Genomic DNA, 23,522 nt, shown 5'->3' with positions numbered 1-23,522 from the left:
GATTCAAGTGAGCAGTCAGTCGACGCGACCTAACCTCAAAGCGACATGATAACCTCGCACGTACTCGTATTGCTTACCGGCCTGATTGGTATCGGGACGTGTAATAATATTAATAATGCGTATAACGACTTCTTTGACGAGGAATTAATGCTGAAGCCTCTGTCGAGTAATCACGTCTATGCCTACTTTCAATTTACTACGATATGGGAGACAGCGAACCATGTAGAAACACGTTGGTATTCGACAAATTTGTACTATTATTTTTTTCTACACACTTAATATTTATTTAATGATAAAAAAAATGACAATAACTAACATTTAATACTTAATTTTTCTCTAATATAATCTTTTATCAAAAGATCCTATATGCTATCCATTATATATTACTCCTATAAGAAGTAGATGATTTCAGTAATTGAAATAATTTTTTTGCTAAACAAGCTTGAGATATTTGTGATTAACAAATGATAATAATTCTAGTTCAACATTCGCATCTTTTTCCAAGGGGATTGGGTGAGATCATAGGCCGTCATAATGTTGACGAGCTGCATGTTACTTTAACGGAAGGCTTATGGAATTATCAAAAGTGGGGATATCCTTTCTACGACACTGGATCTGGTGCTGAAGTAACTGCCTGGTTTAACAGGGATATAACAAAGTGAGAAATATAGTCCCTAAGTTTCATACTTTTTTTTTTTTATACAAACGATAAATATCAGAAGTTATATTATAAGATGATTGAATATGAGATCACACACACAGTAATCAGGACTTGAATTGTTTTCAATATCTCGCTGTAGCCTGAATTGTCACATAAATTTGATTACTTGTGTTACAAATTTCATCGAGTAAGAAACAAAGTTATAAAAACATAGTAATATGTAACGTGCGAATTTTCTTTTCCAGCATAGACGACGAATGGAAAGGTCTCACAAACGCCTTATCTGGATTACTCTGTGCATCTCTGAACTTTGTTGACGCCTCCAATAGTATGTCGCCAGAGTTTACCTTCCGTCCCACTGGTGTCACGGATGGACCAGTGAATTCTAGTCACTTGCGTTATTCGTCGTTACCAAGGGAGATAGTTTGTACCGAGAATCTAACGCCATTTAAAAAATTGTTGCCTTGCAACTCCAAGGTATTCGCGCACATTGCTTCCCATATTGCTACAAGTAAATTGATTCATTGCCCAGTCAAACATCTGATTTTTCTTCTAGAGAGGTCTGGCTACGTTGTTAAATTCTGCGCATATTCACAATACAAATTACCACTCCATTGGAATACATTTTCGGTCAATATGTCGCGACGCATCTTGCACAAGGCCATCTTTAGAACTGCGACAAACCGTTTCCTTAATATACGATACAATGGCGGATACAAATCAGGTAAGTCGATCAATATGAAGTCATTGTATTACAAATTATAATACTCGCCGATTATTCACGTCTCCGATTCGCACAGGATTGGTCAATACGAAAATTTTTTGGAATGGGTCTTAAAAGCGCATGTCCGCTTGCAACATTAAGTAATATTTACGTGGATATATCGGGCAACAATACGAATCACATATATGAATTAACGCCACCGCCAAGCGCAAAAGTTGTTAGCTTGCGTGGTGGACAACAAAATGAAATAGCGGTATATGATATCAGGGCTCATAGCAGCAGAGGAATATTTAATATTGCTGCTGTACATAGTGCACCAAAGAGTAACGCTATAAATTATCCTTCAATCCTCTACGCGAATAGATATATTATCGGTATGTTCCATAGAAGGCTTTTATAAATAAATCCACTTTGTGCGTTATACATATATATCATATGTTCATAATGCATAATTTGAAAAATAATTTTAAAAGGTTGAATTTATTAATCAATGTTATATATCCACATAGTGATAAATTCATATATACAATTACGTAATTATTTAGGATATGGCCAAGAAAGAGGCAGTTTAGTAACTAAACTGTACAACGATCACTGGCAGGCGTTAGATGTAATCTTATTGGAAAATATTCCGTGGTACCTGCTGGTTTACTTACATTCCATAACGATAACCTGGAATGAGCAACAAGTTCGTCCATGTAAGTAAACGCAAAGTAATAAATGTAAAATAATATAAACGTAGTTGCTAATAAATTTATTCACTATTGTGAAACGTGTGTACGATTTAGGCGATCATTAAAATTTACAAAAGAAGTATTTATTATTATGAAAACTCTACAACATAGTGAAATGTCAGTACATTTTATGGTATTATTACAGTGGCGCAACGGTATTTACCTGGAAGGGAGAGGAAAAGTCCGTACTATTTAGAATTAATCCTGCGCCTGCCACCACACTCAGTAACGAAAGTCACTATCGATATGGATTACTTATTCCTCAAATGGCAGGAATATCCGCCGGACGCTAATCACGGTTTTTACATGGGACCAGCTATAGTTACAGCCTTATTACCCATAGCTAGAAATTACACCGCTCTTCCGCTCGATGGAAGTACAATTACTTCAAGGTTCGTTTATATATAGTTTAGCAAATATCTCTCTTTTACCAATGGTTATTTTTCCGTTGTTATAAGCAGAATAGGTGACAATTGAAGTAATTATCGATGATTAAACTTACAGTTTTAACGCTTCGAGGGATGATTATCTAGTACAGTTACGGACAGAGTCTTTGCTTATTAGTCTTCCGACTCCAGACTTCAGTATGCCTTACAATGTTATATGCCTTGCCTGTACAGCTGTCGCGTTAGCATTCGGCCCACTTCACAACATTTCCACGAAGCGACTAGTTTTGAAACGCATCGAAAAGGACTGGAAAGGTAAAATGTTCTCCTTTTTCTTAGGAAAGATATTTGGAGCAAAGAAAAAACAAGAATAAATTGTGTAAACGAACGTACGTATTCCAAACATACGAACTGTATTTCTCTTGCGAATAAATACTAATTCACGTATTTCCCATGAATAATAAACAATTTTTTAATAAACAGATGCAAAATTTTCTTTCACTTATATGGGATTATCGCATTACGGTGAGACAAAATTTCTCTGAACTTCTTTCCTAGCAGAAAATGGACCTGTATGTGAAACAACAAAATTTTTTTTAATTTTTAACCAATGATACTGTAAAATTTTGTAATATTTGCCATAATAAGTAGTGCATTCACATAACTTGCTCCGTACTGTATGCTTACATATTTCTACTTAAATTATCCATTTATATACACGAATAAAAACTTATATTAATACTATAATAGTAGATTTTCACAAGATAACAAACTGCGCATTGCTTAACTATCATATACAATTATACATGATAGGTTAGGGAGTATTCCCTATTAAGTTTAAAAGAATGTAACAAAACAATCGAGATAAAATAACTAATCAAATATTAAAGATGCAGGAATTTGTAAATAAAAAGCAATTAAAGTTAACTATTCATCATCTCCTACTTGCACATGTTTGGAAACCTAACACGATGTACATTTAATGACGCATTAAATCACTGCTATGACTCATTGCATAATCATAGTTGAAAAATCAATTTTAATTGCTTATTGTTTAAAAGTATTGTGTAACGTTCCAGTGTATTCTCTTTTACCGTACTTTCTCTCTTACTTTTCTTTTATCTCAATTTTTATTATCCCATTCTTCTTTTATACATAATGGGAGACACTCCAAAATCAGTTCAAACTGAACGTGATCCGACTACATCGATCCGATCAATCCGTTCTATTCGTGATACAATTTTTTAGATAAAGTCACGAAATCATAACAGTCTTACGATAACCTAATGTAAATTAACTATCGTATCAATAATTAGGATAATAAATATAAGAAACATAACACATGTACAAATGTAAGTCATCGCCTATAAAATAATAAGTAATAACTTACTGTACATTGATTTAGTATTTACGGTGCTAAAATCGGAGAAAAGCATACGCATTTTTTTTGTTTTTTTTTTCCAAATATTAACAGTCGATATTTATTTCTGTTATCTTCGTTTAATACGCTATTCAATAACCAGTCTGTCGATGAGTGTGCGGGGTAAATGCAGGGTCTCGCGTAAAGTTTGTTTCGGCGACAGTTTTCGCAAGAAAGACTTTGCGATCGATGACTCCGCGGTACTCATGGGATCTCTGTTCTCATCGCGAGTACTCGAATCATTTTCTTCTTCATCGGACGAACAAAGATCGATCAACATTATTGTGCGCGATGGACATTTTTTGTCTTTGGCTGGTTTCGTAACTTCTGAATTATCCATAAATGATTTTACAGCAGCTAGCGCGACTAAAGCTTCTTTAGTTGACGCATTAATGTTGTCTTCTTCAACGGTCGGATCTACGTCATCCTCCAGCGGTGCTTTTCGTTTCGAAGACACAGATGCGTTTCGCGCGTGAGCTGTCTTTCTCGATTTCGTTTTGCAAGCCGGTCCTGCTTTTCTCATCAATGAAACTTTCCGCACATTGACGCTCTTCTGAGGACACTGATATTTTGAGGGGTCCTTTTTCAATTCATCAATTTGCTTCTCACTCAGTCGGGTAAGAACAACGTAAATAGGTCGACATGTGGCGTAGAGCAATTGCGACGGTATGCTCAGCACTGAAGAGAAAATATGGATTATATAATCTTCCTAAAATCTCCACAATAGATTTAACGTAATACTATTTTTAATAAAATGTACAGTCCTCTCTCTCTCTCTCTCTCTATCTTTATTCCTCTATTTATAAGAGTATAGTCAAACTTGCTTGGAGCAATGCAAAAAGGAGTAGTATAAAGAGTTAGATAAACAGAACAAAGAATATAAAAAGATTCCTATCTCAATACTCTACATATTCGGTACTCGATTTTCTTTTTTTAGTGATAATTTGTATGTCTATGTCTAGCAAAAATGATATCAAAACGTAAAGTAAAATACATACTTGGCTTGCTTTTACAGGAATTCACAAATTTATATCGATGTACATAATGGTCAGTCAGTTTATCCCGATTTTGTTTGTACGTCACTATCCATCTATCGTTATCTACTTCCGTGTCCAGCCATCTTGGTCTAGATGAATCGCTCAATATTGGCGCGACAACATGCCTCTCTATTCTATCTAATCGTTCTTGCTGCGTTTCCTCAGTCATAGCCTTAGATTTCTTCGTTAGCATTATGCCGGCAGGCGACGAGAATGGGATAGTAGCGAATCTCGTGAAGTTAAGAGAACTCCTAACACGTCCAGATGTTCGTCTAACGATACTACCATCGGGAGCACTCGCCTTTTTCACACCGGACGATTTAGATTCGGTCTTACTCGATTGTAACTGGAAGTATTCCAGAAATTGATCCTGTTGTAGCTCAGGTTCGACCATAGACAAGTCTGGGGTGGACGAACGCGAGCCACTACCACCACCGTGTTCTTGTTCGCAGCATATTTTTTCATGCTCCTAGAGAATCGTGCAAATAGGAAAATATTAGTTAAATATCGTTTATGGCATATTGGTTTTAGTTTCGGCTGAGAGAACGAATCACAATACACCTAATATTAATACCTTCATATTTGCGAGGCCTACAAATTCAGCATCGCAATTGTCACAAAGATAGATATCGTCGCACGGTGGTTGAACCATCATGGGGGCTTGTCTCGCTTTGTTTCCACCGCCCGACGAAGATGCATTATGAGATAACAATGTTCTTCGGGGGCTATCATTTTTTCTGTCATAATGCTGTAGGCGAAGAAAGTTTTTTTCATTTATTAAATCAAGGGGAGTGAGCAAACAACTAGGAGTATTTGTCAGACTGTTCTACATCATGTCAGTACATCAGTAAAACGTATACGTATATGTATATACGCATATTGTACACACCATATTTTCATTACGAAACGTTACTAGTAGCTTTCCTGTACTTTTGTGATACAGACTAGTCGTCGAATCCCAATTATTAACGTATTCTAATTCATCGTGAGGATACTGCGCTAGATAGGAACAAAAACGCAACAGATATTCGCTTCTGTGATACGTGTAACATCGGAAAACCAATTTCTTTAGGTTTGCCATCCAGTTCTAAAATGATATTTTTGGATCAACACTTTTCGAAAGACAGGGCTCGATTGGCTGGTTACGCGATGCCTCACAGACGGAGACATATCGTTTAGCGGTTGCTTACATCGTTGAGCTTCTTGGGTCTCGTTAGCGGACTTGAGAATTTAACGTCTTGAGGCCACCACTCAGGCTTATTGATAACCTTAGTGGTGTCATGGCCCAATGAACAATGGACCATAAACAATACAAAGCGTTCCAGTTGCGCCTGTGGAACAGTATTTGTTGACATATTGGCTCGCAAACAAAATGTAGCTCGTAATATAGCGCAATATAGTTTTATTTATCCTGGGACACAGCTTCTCGGATTACAAAATATTTTGTACGATTACAAAAGCAATTATACATATATATGATATATATATCATATATATCATAAAACAAAAAAATGTACAAACAGTATAATTAATGTACCGTAGTAATTTTCTCCAGGGACGTGGGATAACCGTTAGCGAACAGAAGAGGAAGATTGGACACCATAGAACCTTCCTCCCTCTCTAAGGTGCCGTTGTCTTCTCCATACTTATCATTAGTAGCATTGTCCATCATGATCGCATCGTTCGAAACTCGATTCCCAGATTCCCTTACCTCATTTCTAGCGTTCTCTTGCATCGTCGAGAGCTTCATACCTTCGAAAAGTCCTCGATTTTATTCCCCATTTAAAATACATCCGCCGACGTAGAGGCCCTGCGGAATTTCGTACAGGTTAGTGACCTTTTACCCCGTTGAACCATTTCGTTAAGTCATTTACGCCAAAGTCGTGAAGTCCTCGTGCAGATCGATATTTCGACTATAAGACTATAAGTGCCCGGAATCATTGTATTTATTTAGCTCGGACGTTCCGCAAAAATTGGGACTTTCGAGAGCGACGTACGTACATACGACAATCTCTTGCACGGGGATTGTCCCTCGGGGGAAGGGGGGGTGGGTCTGGACTGGTCTGGACGAGTGACATTTTATCACGTAGTGCGCGTCTCGTCGAGATGCGAGACTGCGAACTGCGAGAGAGGCGTTCTCTATTCGCTCAAGCTAGAGGGACACGTCCGTCCGTCGTGCGACGGGAGTATGGGAGCAACGATGCGACTTACGACGACAACAAATTCCAGCGTGAAAAAATGCCAAAACAACCGCGGAACGTGGCCGTGCGCAATCCGGGTATACCTTTCTTCTCCTGGCGATTCCGCGAGCTATCCGCGAGCTTGTGCTGGGCTCAAAACTCAATCACGGCACATCGTGGCGTTCCAGGAAGTTCCGGCACTCCCGACTTCCCAACTGCCGAGTCAGTATAGTCACAGTAGTCGCACGGTGGCATAGCACGATCCGCACGATGCACGATGGCACAACCACGATCACTCGTCGTGTTTATCCATCTTCTCTCCTGCGCTTGCCCGCTAAAAATCCCCGTCGTCGCACTAACGACGTAGGAAGTAGGAACCGAAACCGGAGGGCGGAGAGCGACTTGGACGTTGGGGGCGAAGTTTCACGACTCACGACGTACGCGACGCGTGTATCCGTCACGTCGCGTCGCGAGCGAACGCGAGGGCCATTTTTTGAACTTGTCGTCGATGTCCGATGTCGTTCCCTGAACCCTCTTCTCCCGGGATCTCGTCCCCCGAATCGCTCTCCCTCTCTCCCTCGTAAAGTTCAACGTCGTTGTTGACCGACCCGAGTTGAGAAGAATGGCGCGGAGGCAGCGGAGGTAACCAAGGTAAGCCAAGTCTCCCCGACTGGGGAATCCCGGGGATCGTCGATCGCCGTCGAACGGTCGAGCACGCGGCACGCGGCACTCGCGCCCTTGTCGAGACTGTCGAGAGTCGAGAGTCGAGTCGATTAACCCCCCGGCCCCGGCTGCGCGGATGATCGCACGTCGCACGAGGTACGGTACGAGTCAAGTCGCGCGCGCGCGTGAGACCGCGCGAACGCAGCCGCGACAGGGCGACAACGACAACGGGCTTCCGTCGATTGACAGGAGGAGCTGGAAGCTGGAGAAGTCCCCTGTCCCCTCCTCTCCTCAGCTGCGATATGTGTGCGCACTGCACTGTGCGGTCTGCGGTGTGCACTGTGCAGTCTGTGCACTCTGCGCTCTGCGCCCGAGGCCCGAGACACGGTAGACTCAAGATGGCGAAGCACGAGCACGTCGCACGTCGCGCCAACGCGCGCGCTTCGCCGCTCACCGCGCCGAGGAAGCTACGCCGAGGACCGAACGATTCTCGACATTGGGATCCCCGGAACGTTCACGGCGGCGATAAACGCAAGAATCAAGAACGAAAGGAAGCGCGCGACAGCGCGATACCGGAGCACTAAAGCAGTTTCATTTATTCGCCGGTGCGCCTGCGTCCCGCTTGAAAAATTTTAGGAGAAAGAAAAACCCCTCGTGCACGCATATATACACTCACATTCGCGCCCGCGAGGTACGCGCGAGAACGAAGGTATAATCGTTTCCCTTGGTTCTTTTACGCGTTGAACCCGATCCCACACGTTTACCAAATTATTCTATCGCGTCACAATTTTGTAAAGTTTGTGATTAAACTTGCAAAAATAAAGCTAGAACAATAAACTACCGCTGTCGCTTTGCTTCGAGCGCATGAGAATGCAACGAAAAAAGCGCATTCTTTTCTCGCGTCTAAAGTAAAACACGTGTATCTCATAGAGAGAGAGAGAGAGAGAAAAAAGAAGGAATACGGAGACGGGAGAAGGCAACTCTTATACGAGCAGAGTTAGTCAGTCCTCTGTATGGTCTGTATTCTTAATTCTAATCGAACAGCTTATCAACATGCTTCCGTTCGCATTATGATGTGGTACTTAAGTATGTACGTCGACTTGAATTATTTCGAGTCGAGAATTTCGGAGATAAATCAGTAAATGGAAAGCATTGAGCGCCTTCAAGCCTGCGAAGCGACTAGTCGAGCTGAAACAACTATGTGGCTAACAAACAGCGACTTGTACGCTTTTGAAATAAGATGAATTGTTATTTTTGCGATAGAAGTTGTAATAAAAAATTGCCGTTGTTACTAAAAACTAATGGTACGTCGATCCTAGGTCCCCATAAAGACAGAGATCATTATTGTTCGCAAAGAAAAAAGAAGAGAATAGCACATTGTTGAAGATAGCAAAATAATTTTACAAAGAGAAAAAGGATTAATGTAATCAAACGCTTTTGGAAGAAGAAATGCCTTTGAAGTTATAGAAAGTAACATATCAAGGTGATATGATCTGGAAGTGAAAAATTGAAGATCGCATTTAGGTTAGGATAGGTTAGGTTGAAGTTGTATAGGTTATGTCACGTGGCTAAAATTAAGTTAGATAAGTAAATACTTTATACGTACCTTATTTCGCTGTAATCTGTAATCTTGAATATAATATGGTTATCTGAATACAAATAAACAAAATAAGATTAACCGTTTACTATACCATCGACACGATCAAGTTAAAGATTTAAGTAGTTTTTGTTGACCGAACAGTGGAATATATATAAGACTTACCTCGCTGCAGCCTGCACCAATAACTGCCGTAACTGCGTATTAAAAAATGAAATGGTTAAATAAAATGGCGTCAGGAGACCAAATGTCAGAAAACAAAATGGCGACTGAAATGTCTTTCACTTGTGAAAATCGGGCATATAATTTGAATGTTTATTGCAAAGAAAGTTCAGATTATTCATGATTATTAGTGTTATTTAGTTGGCATTTAAAACATCTAATAATATTTTCGACTTGTTGTTAATAACGGTGATTTAATTAGATCATCAACTTAGCCTATATCTAGCCTGTGTCGTTCAATATTATTCCCGGATCTATTCTAAGCAAAATTCACACAACAAATACTTTATATACGTAGTTTTTAGATAAAAAACAATATAAAATCATTTTAAAGAATCTGTAATTTAAATTTGAAAAATTTCCGTGTTGTGTCTATTTCTATTTCTATTTCCACATTCGCCACTTGAACTATTTAAAATGAAACGATTGTATGCTGATTGTATACTTTTGCTAGGTCTACACGGCGAATCGTAAAGTCGTGAGTCGTAAGACGTGACCACGCACAGTCGCGTATTCTCCTCAAATTCGATTGTGACTGGTCACGTCTTACGACTCACGACTTTACGACTGGCCGTGTAGACCTAGCATTTGACTTTGGAAAAAAAAAAAACAAAAAAAAAAAAAATAATAATTTAAACAAAATTCAAAACAGATTGATGATTATTTTAATCAACTCTGATTAATTTAAATTGATTAATTTAATTTAATCGGAATTTTTTCAGCACCAAGACCTCTAAATTCATATGACGCAATATTTTTAAGTAGCACGTAAGTGTGATTGGTTGGCTCCAAAGGTAAAAACCAATCACATTTTATTGTTACTTTGCAGTTCACTGAGCGAAAGTCGCAATTAAATGTGATTGGTTGGATCCAAAGGAAAGAACCAATTACGTTCTATTGCTACTTAGCAACTCGGTGAGCGGTCGTGCTCTCCTGGATGCACCCTAATGTTTAAAGCATAATTTCCGATTGTGTAATTCGTTGTCCGATTGTCTCTAATCTTCTTTCATATACATTAAACAAAAATTAATACAAAAATAATTTTATCCACATTCTATTCACAAGTAATATACTACTTTGTGCAATACTATTTTTTTATCAGTCGGTAATTAACTTGTTAATTACCTCCAATTAAACTCACTCTGCATCTCTTTCTAACTGTCCCCCTTTAGAAAGAGACGAAGAGTGAGTTTAATCGCGCGGAGACTGTGAAATCGGCCGTATAACCTTAAAAACGTTGATTGGTTCGTCTCCCGACTCCCTGTCGCGAGAGACGACGAAATTCTTCGCCCATTGTCGGCCCTGAACTTCGCCTGGGGGAAGTTTAGGTTAACGATCGTCGCGGTTGGCGGCATTGGATTCGACGGTGCCGTTTGAAAGAGGGATACGTGCGTTGCAAACGGAACGGATATTCGCGTGATGAGCCACGAGTAGCGAGACGAAGAACTGGTGACGATCGAGTGGTGCGAGAAAAAGCAAAATACGGCTGGTTGATCCTGTCCGGCCGACACCATGTTCCGCTCGAAGAAGGACGTAGATCGCCACGTGCAGCACGTTTTCTGCAAACTGCGGAATGAGAACGATGTAAGGTTACCTTCGTTCAACGTTCTATATATATGTCCGTCTCTCTCTTTCCTCTGCCGACGTTGGCGGCTAACGGCCGAACGAGTCTTCCCGGCTCGTCTCCGCTTGCGAGTCTCGCGACTCGCGACCGATATCAATACCGACGACGAGCGAACGCATTCGATACCGCGGGCGACGATCGCTCGGCCTCGGCCGCTCGATGCACCGGACCGAAACCTCTAGTCGTCTCGAGTCATCGCGCAAGACCACGCAAGACTGAGGACACACGCGAGCGTATCATGGCGAATTTTCGCGGGAAACCGTCCTCGCGCTCGCGCTATCGATACCGATACGGCAGTCGATCGGCTGTGTTATCTCGGCGTAGATCCGTCTGTCGCGGAACTTCGATCCCGGATCTACGATCGTCGGCCGCAAACTTGGCCTCGCGATGATGGCTGTCATTTTTCGAGCTAGATTTTCGCTGCGAATAAATTTGTAGCTTTTTTAATACATTTGATATAATTTGAGATGAGAATATGAAAAGTTCTTGTGTTTGTTTAATTAGCAGTAATTAAGTATTTAATTAATATTAATAATTTTTATATAACAATCTTATCTGTCTAGATATGAGGATTTTATATCAATGTAGTTTAATTTATTATTAAATGTGCGTGACATACGTTTTCAAACGATATTTGTTTTTGGATTTGAATCTAAAACTCTGGTATCTGATTTTTTTACAGAGAAATCTTCGTTGTTACAATATTGCCAAACTGTATTATCAAGTAGGTGATTATGAATCCACGAAGAGATATGTATTTAATTACTTAGAAATACGAGACAATGCTCCCGGTGCGCATAAGTTGTTGGGTCAAGCGTACGAGGCTCTTGGTCAAAAGGAAGCAGCTTTTAACGAGTACAAAGTTTCCCTTGAACTCGAAGGGAGGCAGGACGATCTGGTCTTGAAAGGTGAGAAGCCGGCATTTTTACATTTGTCTCTTATTGTTCTTCGAAGTAGTTTCATGTCGTTTGTAACGTTTAATCTTCTTTTTCTTTTTGGTTTATTATTAGTATGCGAACTGCTGGTTGACATGGACATAGGAATGGACGTTAATAAACTTAAGTATTGGGTAGAAAGAGCTGACAAACTATTTCCACATCACCCGGTAGTTTTTCAATTAAAAGAGAAGCTTTTGACTACAGAGAAACCGAACAACAGCAGCGAGGATCTTGAAGCGCTTATCGCATGTGAGTAATTACTTTAATATTGATATAGAGTGGTTTAAAAAACTTGAAATTAATGCGTGAAATCTTCCAGCTGAATTGGCTGCGAGACCGACTGACGTGCAACTTCGTATCAAATTGTTAAATTATTACATGTCGGAACGCAAATTGAATAAAGCTTATGAACACGCCATCAGTGTAGAGGCCACTGTTTCTCACAGAGACAGCATTGCGTGGTATCAGCTGCTGTACGAATTATTAACAAAGTGTAAAGAGACTAAATCTCTTGATTGGTCTTTCTGGTTTTTCTATATATCTGTATCTGATAAATATGCGGGATTATGTCTCAAGGAGCAAGGTGGCGAAATGAAGAAAAGCATTCCAGAGGCAACTCAGGCAGTATTTAAGTAAGTATATCGAACGACGCATCTGTATAAACTAAATTGTATTTTTTAACTTGACGTTCGATGGAACGGTAATAAAGCTAGCTGAAACTTTTCATGTATAATATTTATAAAAAGTACCTCACATATTTTACAAACAAAATAATTGCATTTGTCTGTTCTATATGCATTTATCTTTATAATATGTTCATGAAGCGAACATTTATGTTCTAGTTTTGATCAAAATCTAAATGAGATGAAGTCGAAAAACTTTTCTAAGCAACACACCTTCACGGAGCACTTGTTTACGCACATGTGGGGTCAATTGCACTTCCATTTGGCATGTTTGCTGATGCGTAAAACGAAACGCGAGCAAGGCAGTTGGAACGAAACGGGAAGACTGTGCTCGCCCCTGTTGTTGACTGCGTTACATGTAGCTCCGTTAGAAAGTCGTATACGCATACAACTAGAAGATGATGGATTTAAGAATCAATTCAATATATGGACTAAGGAGGCAGCATATCGATGTTGCCAAGCTGGTACGCGAGACCGAGACCGAGAATTATTCTGTAAGAATTGTTATTAGTAAATACCTTTACTAATAATTTTATTCTTTATTTTATTAGGTTACATTCTTCAAAATTATGCCAGGGATGACATAAAAAAGCTGATGGATAGAATTGATAAATTTTGCACGGGACACTGGAGAGAGCGTATTTATCAGGTACAAATCGAATTTCATACCGATTCTGGCAATTATATGCTAGACAAGTGTACACATTTAATGTTCAATTTCTTTTTCAGAGAATTTTTGTGATCAGGGTACATATCGATTATATGAGGAATTCATTTTTTTGCTATCATTCAGCTCCTGATCCACCTTTACGTATATGCACTGCAAATCAACTAAGGACTTACAGCCAAAGTACGTTTATTAATCTTCATACATTTGGATTATTGAAATATGCAGGGATAGTCAAACGTTTTTTGTTTCATAATCCATTCTACATTTGCATACAATACATAAATACTATAGTAAATACTATTTGTGTGAATTTGTATTAAATAACAAACAAGTAATAATGAGTTTTACTTAAAACTCTTGAGTTTGCAATAACTGCAACAATCTACAGAATAAATACCAATAGAAAATAATAATGTTACAATAAAGCATACAATAGAAGCATTTTAATTTTTTGTTTGCAGTCGCACAAGAGGTGTGGCCTGCTTCATTGCACCATCAAATTTGGCTTGGGATGGAAAATCGGCCTCAACACAAAGACGCTCCATACCCGGATCAGACCTCGCGCGTGTTCCCAGCGTTACAATTTTCGGTATTCAATACGAATCAGGCGGCACCCGACAGCCTATGTCTTATCGATATCGATGCGTTCCTCAACGCGGCAATACTCTGCTCATCCGCCGTTTTGGAAGAACAGCAACTCGGTAGCTTCATAAATCCAGAGAAACTGCCGACACTGCCTATCGATCTTACCACGACGCTGTCCACTAGTAATCAGGAAAAATGGTGGTCAGCGGCATATAAGATGTACTCCAAACGAGATGTAGACGGTGACATCGGCGAGTTACGACAGGAATTGCAACAAGGTTTGGAAATCATTCGCTGCATCGGTAATCATGGCATGCATCCAGTGTTATTGGTGCATCTAGCGCGCATGTTCCATTATCGTGCGAAAATAATGAAGGAGAAAGATGAGGCGAATGGCTACATCTCTAGATGGGAGGCACGTTCCGAACTGTACTGGACCGCCGCTCTACCGCTGTTGGAAAGACTGCAGAACAATCAAACGTTACGTATGTCTCCATCGAAATTATTTAATTATCAGGGCAAAGAAATGAACAATTTCGAGCTGACGAACGCTCTTGAGGAGGGCAAGTTGCTGTTGGCCCAACGACTCGTACGCGACAAACAGTATGAGCAGGCAATCGACGCGCTGCAGGCGCTCAAGTGTCCGGAAGCATCGTTTCAGCTGGCACAGATTTACAAAATCTTCGCGGACGAGATAGTGAATTCCACGCCTCGGGAGAGTTTAACGTCGGAGATGCGATCGCAGCACATCATAATGTTGTCAAAAGCGAAGAATTCTTACTACCTCACGCTCGACCGACTTCGTAGTCCGGGCACGAATCCCAAACATCCGCTGAACTCTGAGCTCGGCACTCACATCACTGATATCGAAAATGAGTTGAAGAGGATAGATCCAGATTTAGGCAGGGGCGAACTAAGTAGAAATTACGACGGTATATCCGACGAGAGTTATTCACCCCCTCCCAGTGCCGTGGATCATGTCACAAATCCGACGTTGCCGATGCTGACGACGCTGACCGGCGGTTCGAATATGTTGAGCACCCCTCAGAGGAACACTCATCGTACGCCGAAACATGCCAGTACACCGTGCAAGTTGCAGGATCATCTGAATCTGTCGAAGAACCGTGCGGAGGCACGTCCGAGCCCGGAGCGTCTCGATGCTCAGATACGTCAGATTATGCAGTCCCGGGACAACGAGATACAGGACCTGATGGAACAGATGAAGAACATGATGACGCATATGAAGACGTTGAATGACAAAGTGGACCATCTAACAAAGGAAGTGGTTGAGTCGCGCAAAGAGAATCAAAAGCACCAACAGCAGCAGCAGCAGCAGCGTGTACAGCAGCAACAGAATGTGAACCCTGTTATCGATTCCGAAGACTTTCTCGACGATGAATACGTCGATTTATCCTATCCGAATCAACCGACCGTGCCAGTGTCCTCGATTTCCGGTAACATATTTCCACCGCAACATGCCCGGCACCCTTACTCGTCATTAATGTATCCTTCCGCGTTCCAGTATTATCAGGGAGGATTACCATTTACTGACCCAAACGCTCAGGCGACCATATCGTCCCTGTATCCGCACACCGTCTATCCGATGCCAATGCTATATCCTAATCAGACAAAAGTGCCGGACAATCCGCTGCAACAAGGTCTCTTTGCACCGACGCTTTCCTCGCAGCTGCCCGATCTTATGCCGACAGTCGTGACGAATCCATCGTTGCAGATATCGCTGATGCAGAAAATCGAAACACCATCACAGACCAAGCCCGAAGCGACAGCAACGACGGCTACGACCACCACGACGATTATTAAAGATGCACCTGTGAACAAAGCACCTCCCGTAAACGTGGTCATCACGACGTCTGACACGCTACCGACCACGGTGCCGTCTACTCAACCGACTCTAAGTGTCACCATACCACCGCAGTACCGACTAGGAGGTGGAGCAGCCATCACTTTCTCCACTACGCCTATAACGACGACGATGATGGCAGTAGCGTCAACGACAATGACGACAACAAAATCGTCATCTTCCAATGTGCCGCATTGCTATCAGATTCCCATGCCCTTGCAAGCAACCATACCAACAACTGTCAACTTGCCACCAACGTCTACCTATGTAACCCCGGCTAGCATCAATGTGCCGCCGATGTACGCCAATCTAACAACGTCACCGTCTATCGTCACAATGACGCATACGACAAGCAGTGGTGCTTTGTTAGGCGGTCAAGATAATGCTACTATTAGTAAGATATACGACAAGACTGATATTACTAAACCTATCTACGAGCCGGTTGAATCACCGAATACATCCACAGAAATATGCGAGGAGCACGATCCGATACCGAACTTCGTGCCTGTCATACCGTTACCCGCGAAGGTGAAAGTCACCACCGGTGAAGAGGATGAAGACACTTTGTATTGCGGCCGGGCAAAGCTGTTCCGCTTTGTCGATAAGGAGTGGAAGGAGCGCGGCGTCGGCGACGTAAAACTGTTGCGCAACACAGAAGGCAAGGTGCGCTTGCTGATGCGTCGCGATCAGATACTGAAGATCTGCGCGAATCACATGCTGAGACCCGATATGGAATTGAGTCCCATGACGAATAACAACAAGGCCTGGTTCTGGGTCGCTAATGACTTCGCCGATGAGGAAGTGAAGCTGGAGAAACTTTGTATCAGATTCAAAACCGTGGAAGAAGCGATGATGTTTAAAGAGGCCTTTGATCAAGCCAGATTTAGCCTACTCGCATCTCCGGAAAAAGTGTCCAAAATTAGCGAAAAAGCTTTCTTTAGTGACAAAGACGCGTCCAAGAAATCACAATCGACACAACAAGCTAAAATAAGTTCAACGACGGAAGTGGACAAATCAAAATCTAGCACGACACTAGGAGGATTTTCTTTCAGTTCTAAACCTATTATTCAGGAAGTTAGCGACACAGAAACAAGTGATTTTAAGAAGATCGAAGAACCGCCGAAAGTTAGTCCGTTCAGCGGATTTTCATTTACCAAGTCAACCGGTAAAGCCGAGACGAAAATTACGACCACTACTGCAACAAGCGTCGCTTCAACACCATCTGCAAGCTTCGTTTTCGCCTCGACTCCGACGACGAACTCGCAGTCGTCTATTCTAACGAGCCCGGCCTCCAATGCATCACCGATGTTTGCCTCTCCCACAACAACTGGTCAGAATTCAACTACAACATTGAGGAGGCCTCGTTTGCCGCCACCCGGCGCCACTAAGCAGGGATCCAACGACGAAACGCGACCGCAAACAGAAAATGAGCAGAGATTATTTGTCGGAACAGCGAGTCTTCAATGTCAATGCGTCAATACTATGCAGTGGAAGAACAAGGGTACAGGACCGTTGATGCTATTGTTAAACGTGAAATCTGGCAAGCTTCGTGTATTACTGACGGATGACGCAAGTTCCAAGATCTATAGTCATGGAGTTCCGCTGGATATGGCGTTTACATACAAGAGTGGCACTACAGTTGTCAATTGGACCGTTCCGGGAGATGCTAAAGAACCCGGTAAGACCTGGTCGTTACACGCCGCGACTTTCAGCACGCCGGAACTAGCAACCCAGTTCTACAACATCGTGTCGAGCTGCCAGCAGAAGCTAGCTAAAGGCAGTAGTCCGAGCGAAGTCGCGAAGGAGCTCGAGAAAAAGACTCAAACATCATCGAGCAAGAACAAAGGTCAAAATGCCACCGAAACGAAACCACCGCCGTTGTCGGAATTGTTTAAACCACCGACCGGTTCCTGGGAGTGTGGCAGTTGTTACACTAGAAACAAGGCCACGGACACGAAATGCGTAGCCTGCGAAGCTCCGTCGCCTTCGGCGGCGAACAAGAGCGGGTCTGCGGTCGTTAGCAAACCCGTCGATTCCGGCAAACCACCGTTGTCGGAGCTGTTTAGGTCGCCAGCCGGCTCTTGGACCTGCACGGGATGTTACATCGTCAATTCCGGGACAAACGCCTACTGCGTCGCCTGCGACAGTCCCAAGGATCCGTCACAGCCGCCTAAGCCGCAGCAGGCCAACATCTTCCAGCTGAACGCATCCCCTGGCGCAACGTCCATGACCACGTTTTCCTTCGGCATTCCCCAAGTAATGCACACCACCAAGGAAACCACCGGCACCGGTTTTAGTTTTCGCATGCCGAAGGCGGAGGATAAAAGTGTGAATGATAGCGCGACGGTGACTTCATCCAAACCTGAGGAGACCACAGACACCAACTTCGTATTCGGTATACCGATAAAAAGCTACGCGTCAAACACGAGTGACTCGCCGTTTACCTTCCAGCTGAGCTCGCCCACCAAGTCCTTCGGCTTTAACTTTATGGCCAAGTCACCGGCTAAATCGCCCGGCGGTGGCGGTGAGACCAGCGAGGACGAGGTGGTGGAGAGTGAAGATGTCCACTTTTCGCCGATCGTGCCATTGCCGGACAAGATCGAGGTGAAAACCGGCGAGGAGAACGAGGAGGTGCTCTACAGTCATCGAGCGAAGCTCTTCAGGTATGATACCGCGGTGAAGGAATGGAAGGAACGTGGATTAGGTGACATCAAACTGCTATGTCACAAAGAAACCGGCAAATTGCGGCTGATCATGCGTCGGGATCATGTACTAAAGCTATGCCTGAATCATATGTTGACCATTGACATAGAGTTCACACCGAAAGACGAGAAAACATGGCTGTGGACTACTGCGGATTACAGCGAGGGTGAGATTGAATACATGCAGTTTGCTTGCCGCTTTAAGACGGCTGAAATCGCAGCGGATTTCAGAAGAGTGGTCGACGACGCCAGGATATCGGCTGTCACTATTAGCAACGATAAGATGGATAAACCCACGACGAAAACGTCGACGAAGATAACTAGCTCACCAGTCAAGGAGATCGAGATTATCTACGAGGCGAAGGTCACTCCGGAAGAGAAAGCGGCCGCCTTAAAGTTGCAGCTACCAGAGAACTTCTACGCTTACAAGCAAAAGGAAGATTGTCCCGGTTGTAGAGGCTGTAGGAAACCGAGCATAGCGCTATATCCAGACAATGCTGGGCAAGACTCGACGAAATGGAAGTCCGTGCCTGAGGAACAGAAAGTGATAACGCAATCGCAAATCGTCTCGAGATCGTCGAGCGATCCGGAGAGTACCGGCGAGACTACCCAGAGCGTAACACAATCTGCGTCTGTGAAGAATGGATTCTCTTTCGCGACATCTCCCGCGACGTTCAAGTCTCCGGCTGCTTCCACCAACTTCGACAGCTCCACGATGAGCTTTGGTACCGGCGATCTGAAACTGTTCAACGATAAGAAAACCACGACTTTTTCGTTCGGCATGAATCCTCAGTTCGGTACCAACGAAACTGCGGAGACGAATACCTCGCTTGAGAATCTCAAGATCTGTAGTCCCTCTAATGCTCAAACGACGCAGACTAGTACGATTCAACAGCCGATATTCGGCCAAGCGGCATCGACGGCATCTGTATTCAAAACGCCTAGTTTCGAATATACGCCTACCTTCGATTCGGACAAGAGTCTCTTTGGCGTTGCCTCGAAAATGTCGATCTTCGGTGCGAGCAGCAGTGACAGGTCCGTTTCTTCTTCCACCGCTACAAAAACGACCACCGCTACTGTCACTACAGCGAATTCCATTTTGAAGTCGTCAACCGTAGTCACCACGTCGATCACATCCAGTCAGTTCTCTAACTCGGTGTTCGGCGCTAACGCCACGCCTTTCTCGAAGATGACGCTCGGTAGCAACAATACTTTGCCAATCGGTAGCTCTACTACAACAACGACAAACATCTTCGGTAGCTCTACAACGACGACAAACATCTTCGGCGGAACAACCGCACCGACGACGACGAACTTCTTCGGTGGGACGACGGCAACGACCGCGGCGAACGTCTTCGGTACGACGAATGTTTTCGGCGCAACACCAACGTCGACTGTCTTCGACACGAAACCGTCAGATAACATCCAGAAAAACGAGGATAATTCCATCTTCTCAGTGAATGACGTGTCCTTCTCGGTGCTTGCTGCGGCGGCGGCGCAACCAGAGGCCTTCAAAGTCGGTACGTTAAAGAAGCTATTACTATTCAAGCGAATCAGATTGAATGTCTAAAATTATTTCACGGCAATAATTTGTTAACTTTCAACAATATTTTTTTCTATTTGATTGCGTAATTTTTTTTCTGTATGTTTAATTTCGAACTGATAATTTTTCAGATCCTAACTTTTCATTCGCTGGTGCGGGATCATCGGTGTTCGGCTCGAAATCCTCTTCATCGCTCAATAGCTCGACAAATGTAAACAAATCATATGAAGATTCCGTGCAAAAGGAGAATAATGAAGAGGACAATGGCGAAGATAATGAGCAGGAACACGATCCTCACTTTGAACCTATTATACCTTTACCAGATGCTATCGAAGTCCGAACTGGCGAAGAAGATGAGGAGAAAGGTAGGCTTAGATATCTTCGCTTATCATTTTGAATTGGAATCTTTCATCTTTATTTCAGAGAAATTTGTTTGAAGAATTCTATATTCAGCGACGAAAATCAATGTTAAATAAAGTTTGATTTATCTAACATATCGAGCCAAACGTAATAAAATGTGCAACAAGACATTCCTTCATTCATTACTTTTTCTAAAAATTATTCAGCTTATTAAGTAAATACAAGTAATGATAAGACAACTTATGTTTAAGAACAGATTGTAATATTGTCGTTTACTTTTGAGATTATTTGACTGTTTTCTAAGTTCTGCTCTTCATGCCCTGTTCTTTTATTCGTTTTCAGTGTTCTGCCACAGAGCTAAGTTGTACAGATACGACAATGCTACGAAGGAATGGAAGGAGCGCGGCGTCGGCGAGATGAAGATCCTGCATCACGCGGACCACGGCAGTTACCGGTTGTTGCTGCGCCGGGAACAAGTACACAAGGTCGTTTGCAACTTCCTAATCACTTCCGACGTAGAGTTCCATCCGCTCTCCACGTCGGACCAGGCTTGGATGTGGGCCGGCATGAATTACGCCGAGCAGGAACCGTGTGTCGAACAGTTAGCAGTCAAATTTAAATCGTCCGATCTAGCTCGACAATTCAAGGCGCATATTGATAACGTTCAGCACGAATTACGTGATAAGAGAACTACTGAAGGTAATAGTTAACTCATGTGATTATTAGGTTGTAAATGCTTCTACAGTTTGCTGATTGTACTCGTTACTGCTTTACCTGCACAACGTTAAGCATTTTTTTCTGCGATATACTCAGACGATTAATTAATGTTTGTACGTTGTATTTAGATTTAAATAGAAGATATAATAAAAGACACGCTTATCGTACCTATCTATTATATAAAACGAGATAATATACATACGAGAGTATATGTATGTTTCGAAATTAAACAACATAATGCTATTTGATATTTTATGTCTCACGACACTCATAAAACTTGCTACGAGTGTTAAATATCGCATGCTTTTCAATAAGATGTATGTATACATACACACTTTAATTTTTTAAATTCACGCGTAACTAATCGAATTTGAGCAATAACGCATGAAAATATATTTGAATTTACATAGGTGAAAGATATAAAACTTGCTACGAGTGTTAAATATCGCATGCTTTTCAATAAGATGTATGTATACATACACACTTTAATTTTTTAAATCCACGCGTAACTAATCGAATTTGAGCAATAACACATGAAAATATATCTGAATTTACATAGGTGAAAGATGCATCGGCGAAACGGAAGACAGCGAAGAGCACGACCGAGGCAACGACGTAGAGGAGGAGCAAGAGGAGGAAGAAGAAGACGAGGAGGAGGACGAAGAGGACGATCAAGAGATGCTTCCTATAATCGAGAAACGTGCCACTGTGTTCGCGAGATGGCCTAACGACAACAAGTGGGAAAGTGTGGGCTTAGGGAACCTGGCAATCCATTATGATTCCGAGATCTACGCGGAAAGAATCGTTCTGAAGCTTGACGACTCGGAGGAGTATGCGAGCAACACCATCATCAGCATGGATACAGTGATGCGGGTAATAATTGTATTCATACACATGAGATATACTTGTATTCATACGTACGAGATATACTGCGAATTCGTTTTTTTTTCCTGTTAATTTTAATAACGTAAATGAAGCTTCTTTTTCCTTCGCGACAACTAATATTAGAGATGCGAGATATTTATATTGAAAATATATGATTTATAAGTAATGCAAGACGTGCGAGTTTCTAAGCTATTGTTTTATTTTGTATCGTATTCTCATATTTTTCTGGAATTAAATATTTACATAGATTAACAATATGCAGGGAATTGCGTACATTTTTGCTAATGTATTGATATTCCTTTTTTATTCACTATTCTTGTATCATCACGAAGGTGGAAGGCAAGGAGTGTATTTGGAGCGGGATTGATTACGCTTTGGAACCTCCAGTGAGGAGAGTTCTGAGGGCAGTGTTCTCGTCGGTGCAAGCAGCGCAACAGATGCATACGTTTTTCGAAGATGTAAGTAAAGCCTAATCACAAAAAATTAGAGATTATATTATACGCATATACTTTACGATTGAGAAAACATGCGGAAAATGCAAGACGAGATGTTTCTTCGCAGGGAGTGGACAGCGCGAAGCAAGCCGGTGTCGTCGAGTATCAAGAAGCAGAATGAAGATCTTTAGCTAATAAGTAGCTGCTAATTGGCTGTTGTTACATAATTCATTACCTTCCTACTTTAGCGTAAATGTTAAACGGGTTGTTTCTCGTCGCTCTTCTCAAGTTGGGAGAATAAGTAAGGGAAAATTGTATCGCTACATTTTTATAGCTTCCTTTTTTTCTTTTCTTCTTTTTTTTTTATAGAATCGAGACACGGAGTTTGATAAGTACAATTGTCTATGTATGCACGCGAACACAGGTGCAAGTTCCCGTAGTAATAATTTATGTTCTGCAAGAAATACTTATTTATAATGATTGCACAAAAATAGATCAAGCATCACGATGTTTAATTTGTTCATTTTTTTAAATACTAGTCTACATAAGAAAGTCTTCTTTTTTTTTTTAATAAATATGTGTGCCAAAACTGAAAATCGCTTTCTACTTTGCAATGAAAGCACTCCGTAGCTATACCGATAACTATTTTTTAAAAGCTGTCAGTAACTATCTCGAAACTATATACTTTTAAGTAGACGTTTGCAAAAATCTCAGTAAGAATCACGCGTTACACGCTCACGATTATTAATAAGATAACAGCACAAATACAACAATATTCATGCTGATAATTTTCTACCAATTTAATTATTGCGTTGGAAAGGGGATGGTCGATGGTTGCGTTTTATTAAATTGCAAAGAGTTGTTGCAGCACTGAAATTAACAGCTATTGTAAATAC

At 41.9% G+C, this 23,522-nt stretch overlaps 3 protein-coding genes across 3 annotated transcripts; 2 read left to right on the top strand and 1 right to left on the bottom strand.

Annotated features, from left to right (window-relative positions):
• Positions 1-45: 45 nt before the first annotated feature.
• Pig-t (phosphatidylinositol glycan anchor biosynthesis class T) lies at positions 46-3,432 on the top strand. Its single transcript, XM_077405283.1, has 8 exons — positions 46-232; positions 481-658; positions 907-1,138; positions 1,218-1,385; positions 1,462-1,759; positions 1,931-2,083; positions 2,265-2,511; positions 2,624-3,432. The coding sequence occupies exons 1-8, from the start codon at positions 46-48 to the stop codon at positions 2,877-2,879; spliced, it is 1,719 nt and encodes a 572-aa protein (XP_077261409.1). The 3' UTR covers positions 2,880-3,432.
• Positions 2,181-8,040, bottom strand: Ova (ovaries absent). The gene is made up of 7 exons (XM_077405281.1): positions 7,247-8,040; positions 6,500-6,772; positions 6,153-6,293; positions 5,852-6,049; positions 5,537-5,710; positions 4,924-5,431; positions 2,181-4,603 (listed from the first exon to the last, which is right to left on the bottom strand). Exons 2-7 carry the CDS (start codon positions 6,710-6,712, stop codon positions 4,014-4,016), a joined length of 1,824 nt encoding a protein of 607 aa, XP_077261407.1. The 5' UTR covers positions 6,713-6,772; positions 7,247-8,040; the 3' UTR covers positions 2,181-4,013.
• Positions 8,041-10,989: 2,949 nt separating this feature from the next.
• On the top strand, positions 10,990-23,191 carry LOC143897008 (E3 SUMO-protein ligase RanBP2). Its single transcript, XM_077405279.1, has 13 exons — positions 10,990-11,208; positions 11,931-12,156; positions 12,259-12,435; positions 12,506-12,818; positions 13,029-13,333; positions 13,421-13,518; positions 13,599-13,719; positions 14,001-20,207; positions 20,362-20,595; positions 20,933-21,289; positions 21,867-22,180; positions 22,525-22,650; positions 22,754-23,191. Exons 1-13 carry the CDS (start codon positions 11,137-11,139, stop codon positions 22,805-22,807), a joined length of 8,604 nt encoding a protein of 2,867 aa, XP_077261405.1. The 5' UTR covers positions 10,990-11,136; the 3' UTR covers positions 22,808-23,191.
• The last annotated feature ends 331 nt before the right edge of the window (positions 23,192-23,522 follow it).

Source organism: Temnothorax americanus, unplaced genomic scaffold (genome assembly GCF_048541705.1).
Source record: "Temnothorax americanus isolate GAGA-0224 unplaced genomic scaffold, ASM4854170v1 Scaffold2, whole genome shotgun sequence".
Taxonomy (NCBI): domain Eukaryota; kingdom Metazoa; phylum Arthropoda; class Insecta; order Hymenoptera; family Formicidae; genus Temnothorax; species Temnothorax americanus.
Note: the sequence above shows the minus strand (reverse complement) of the source record. Positions and strands in the feature narration are given on the sequence as shown.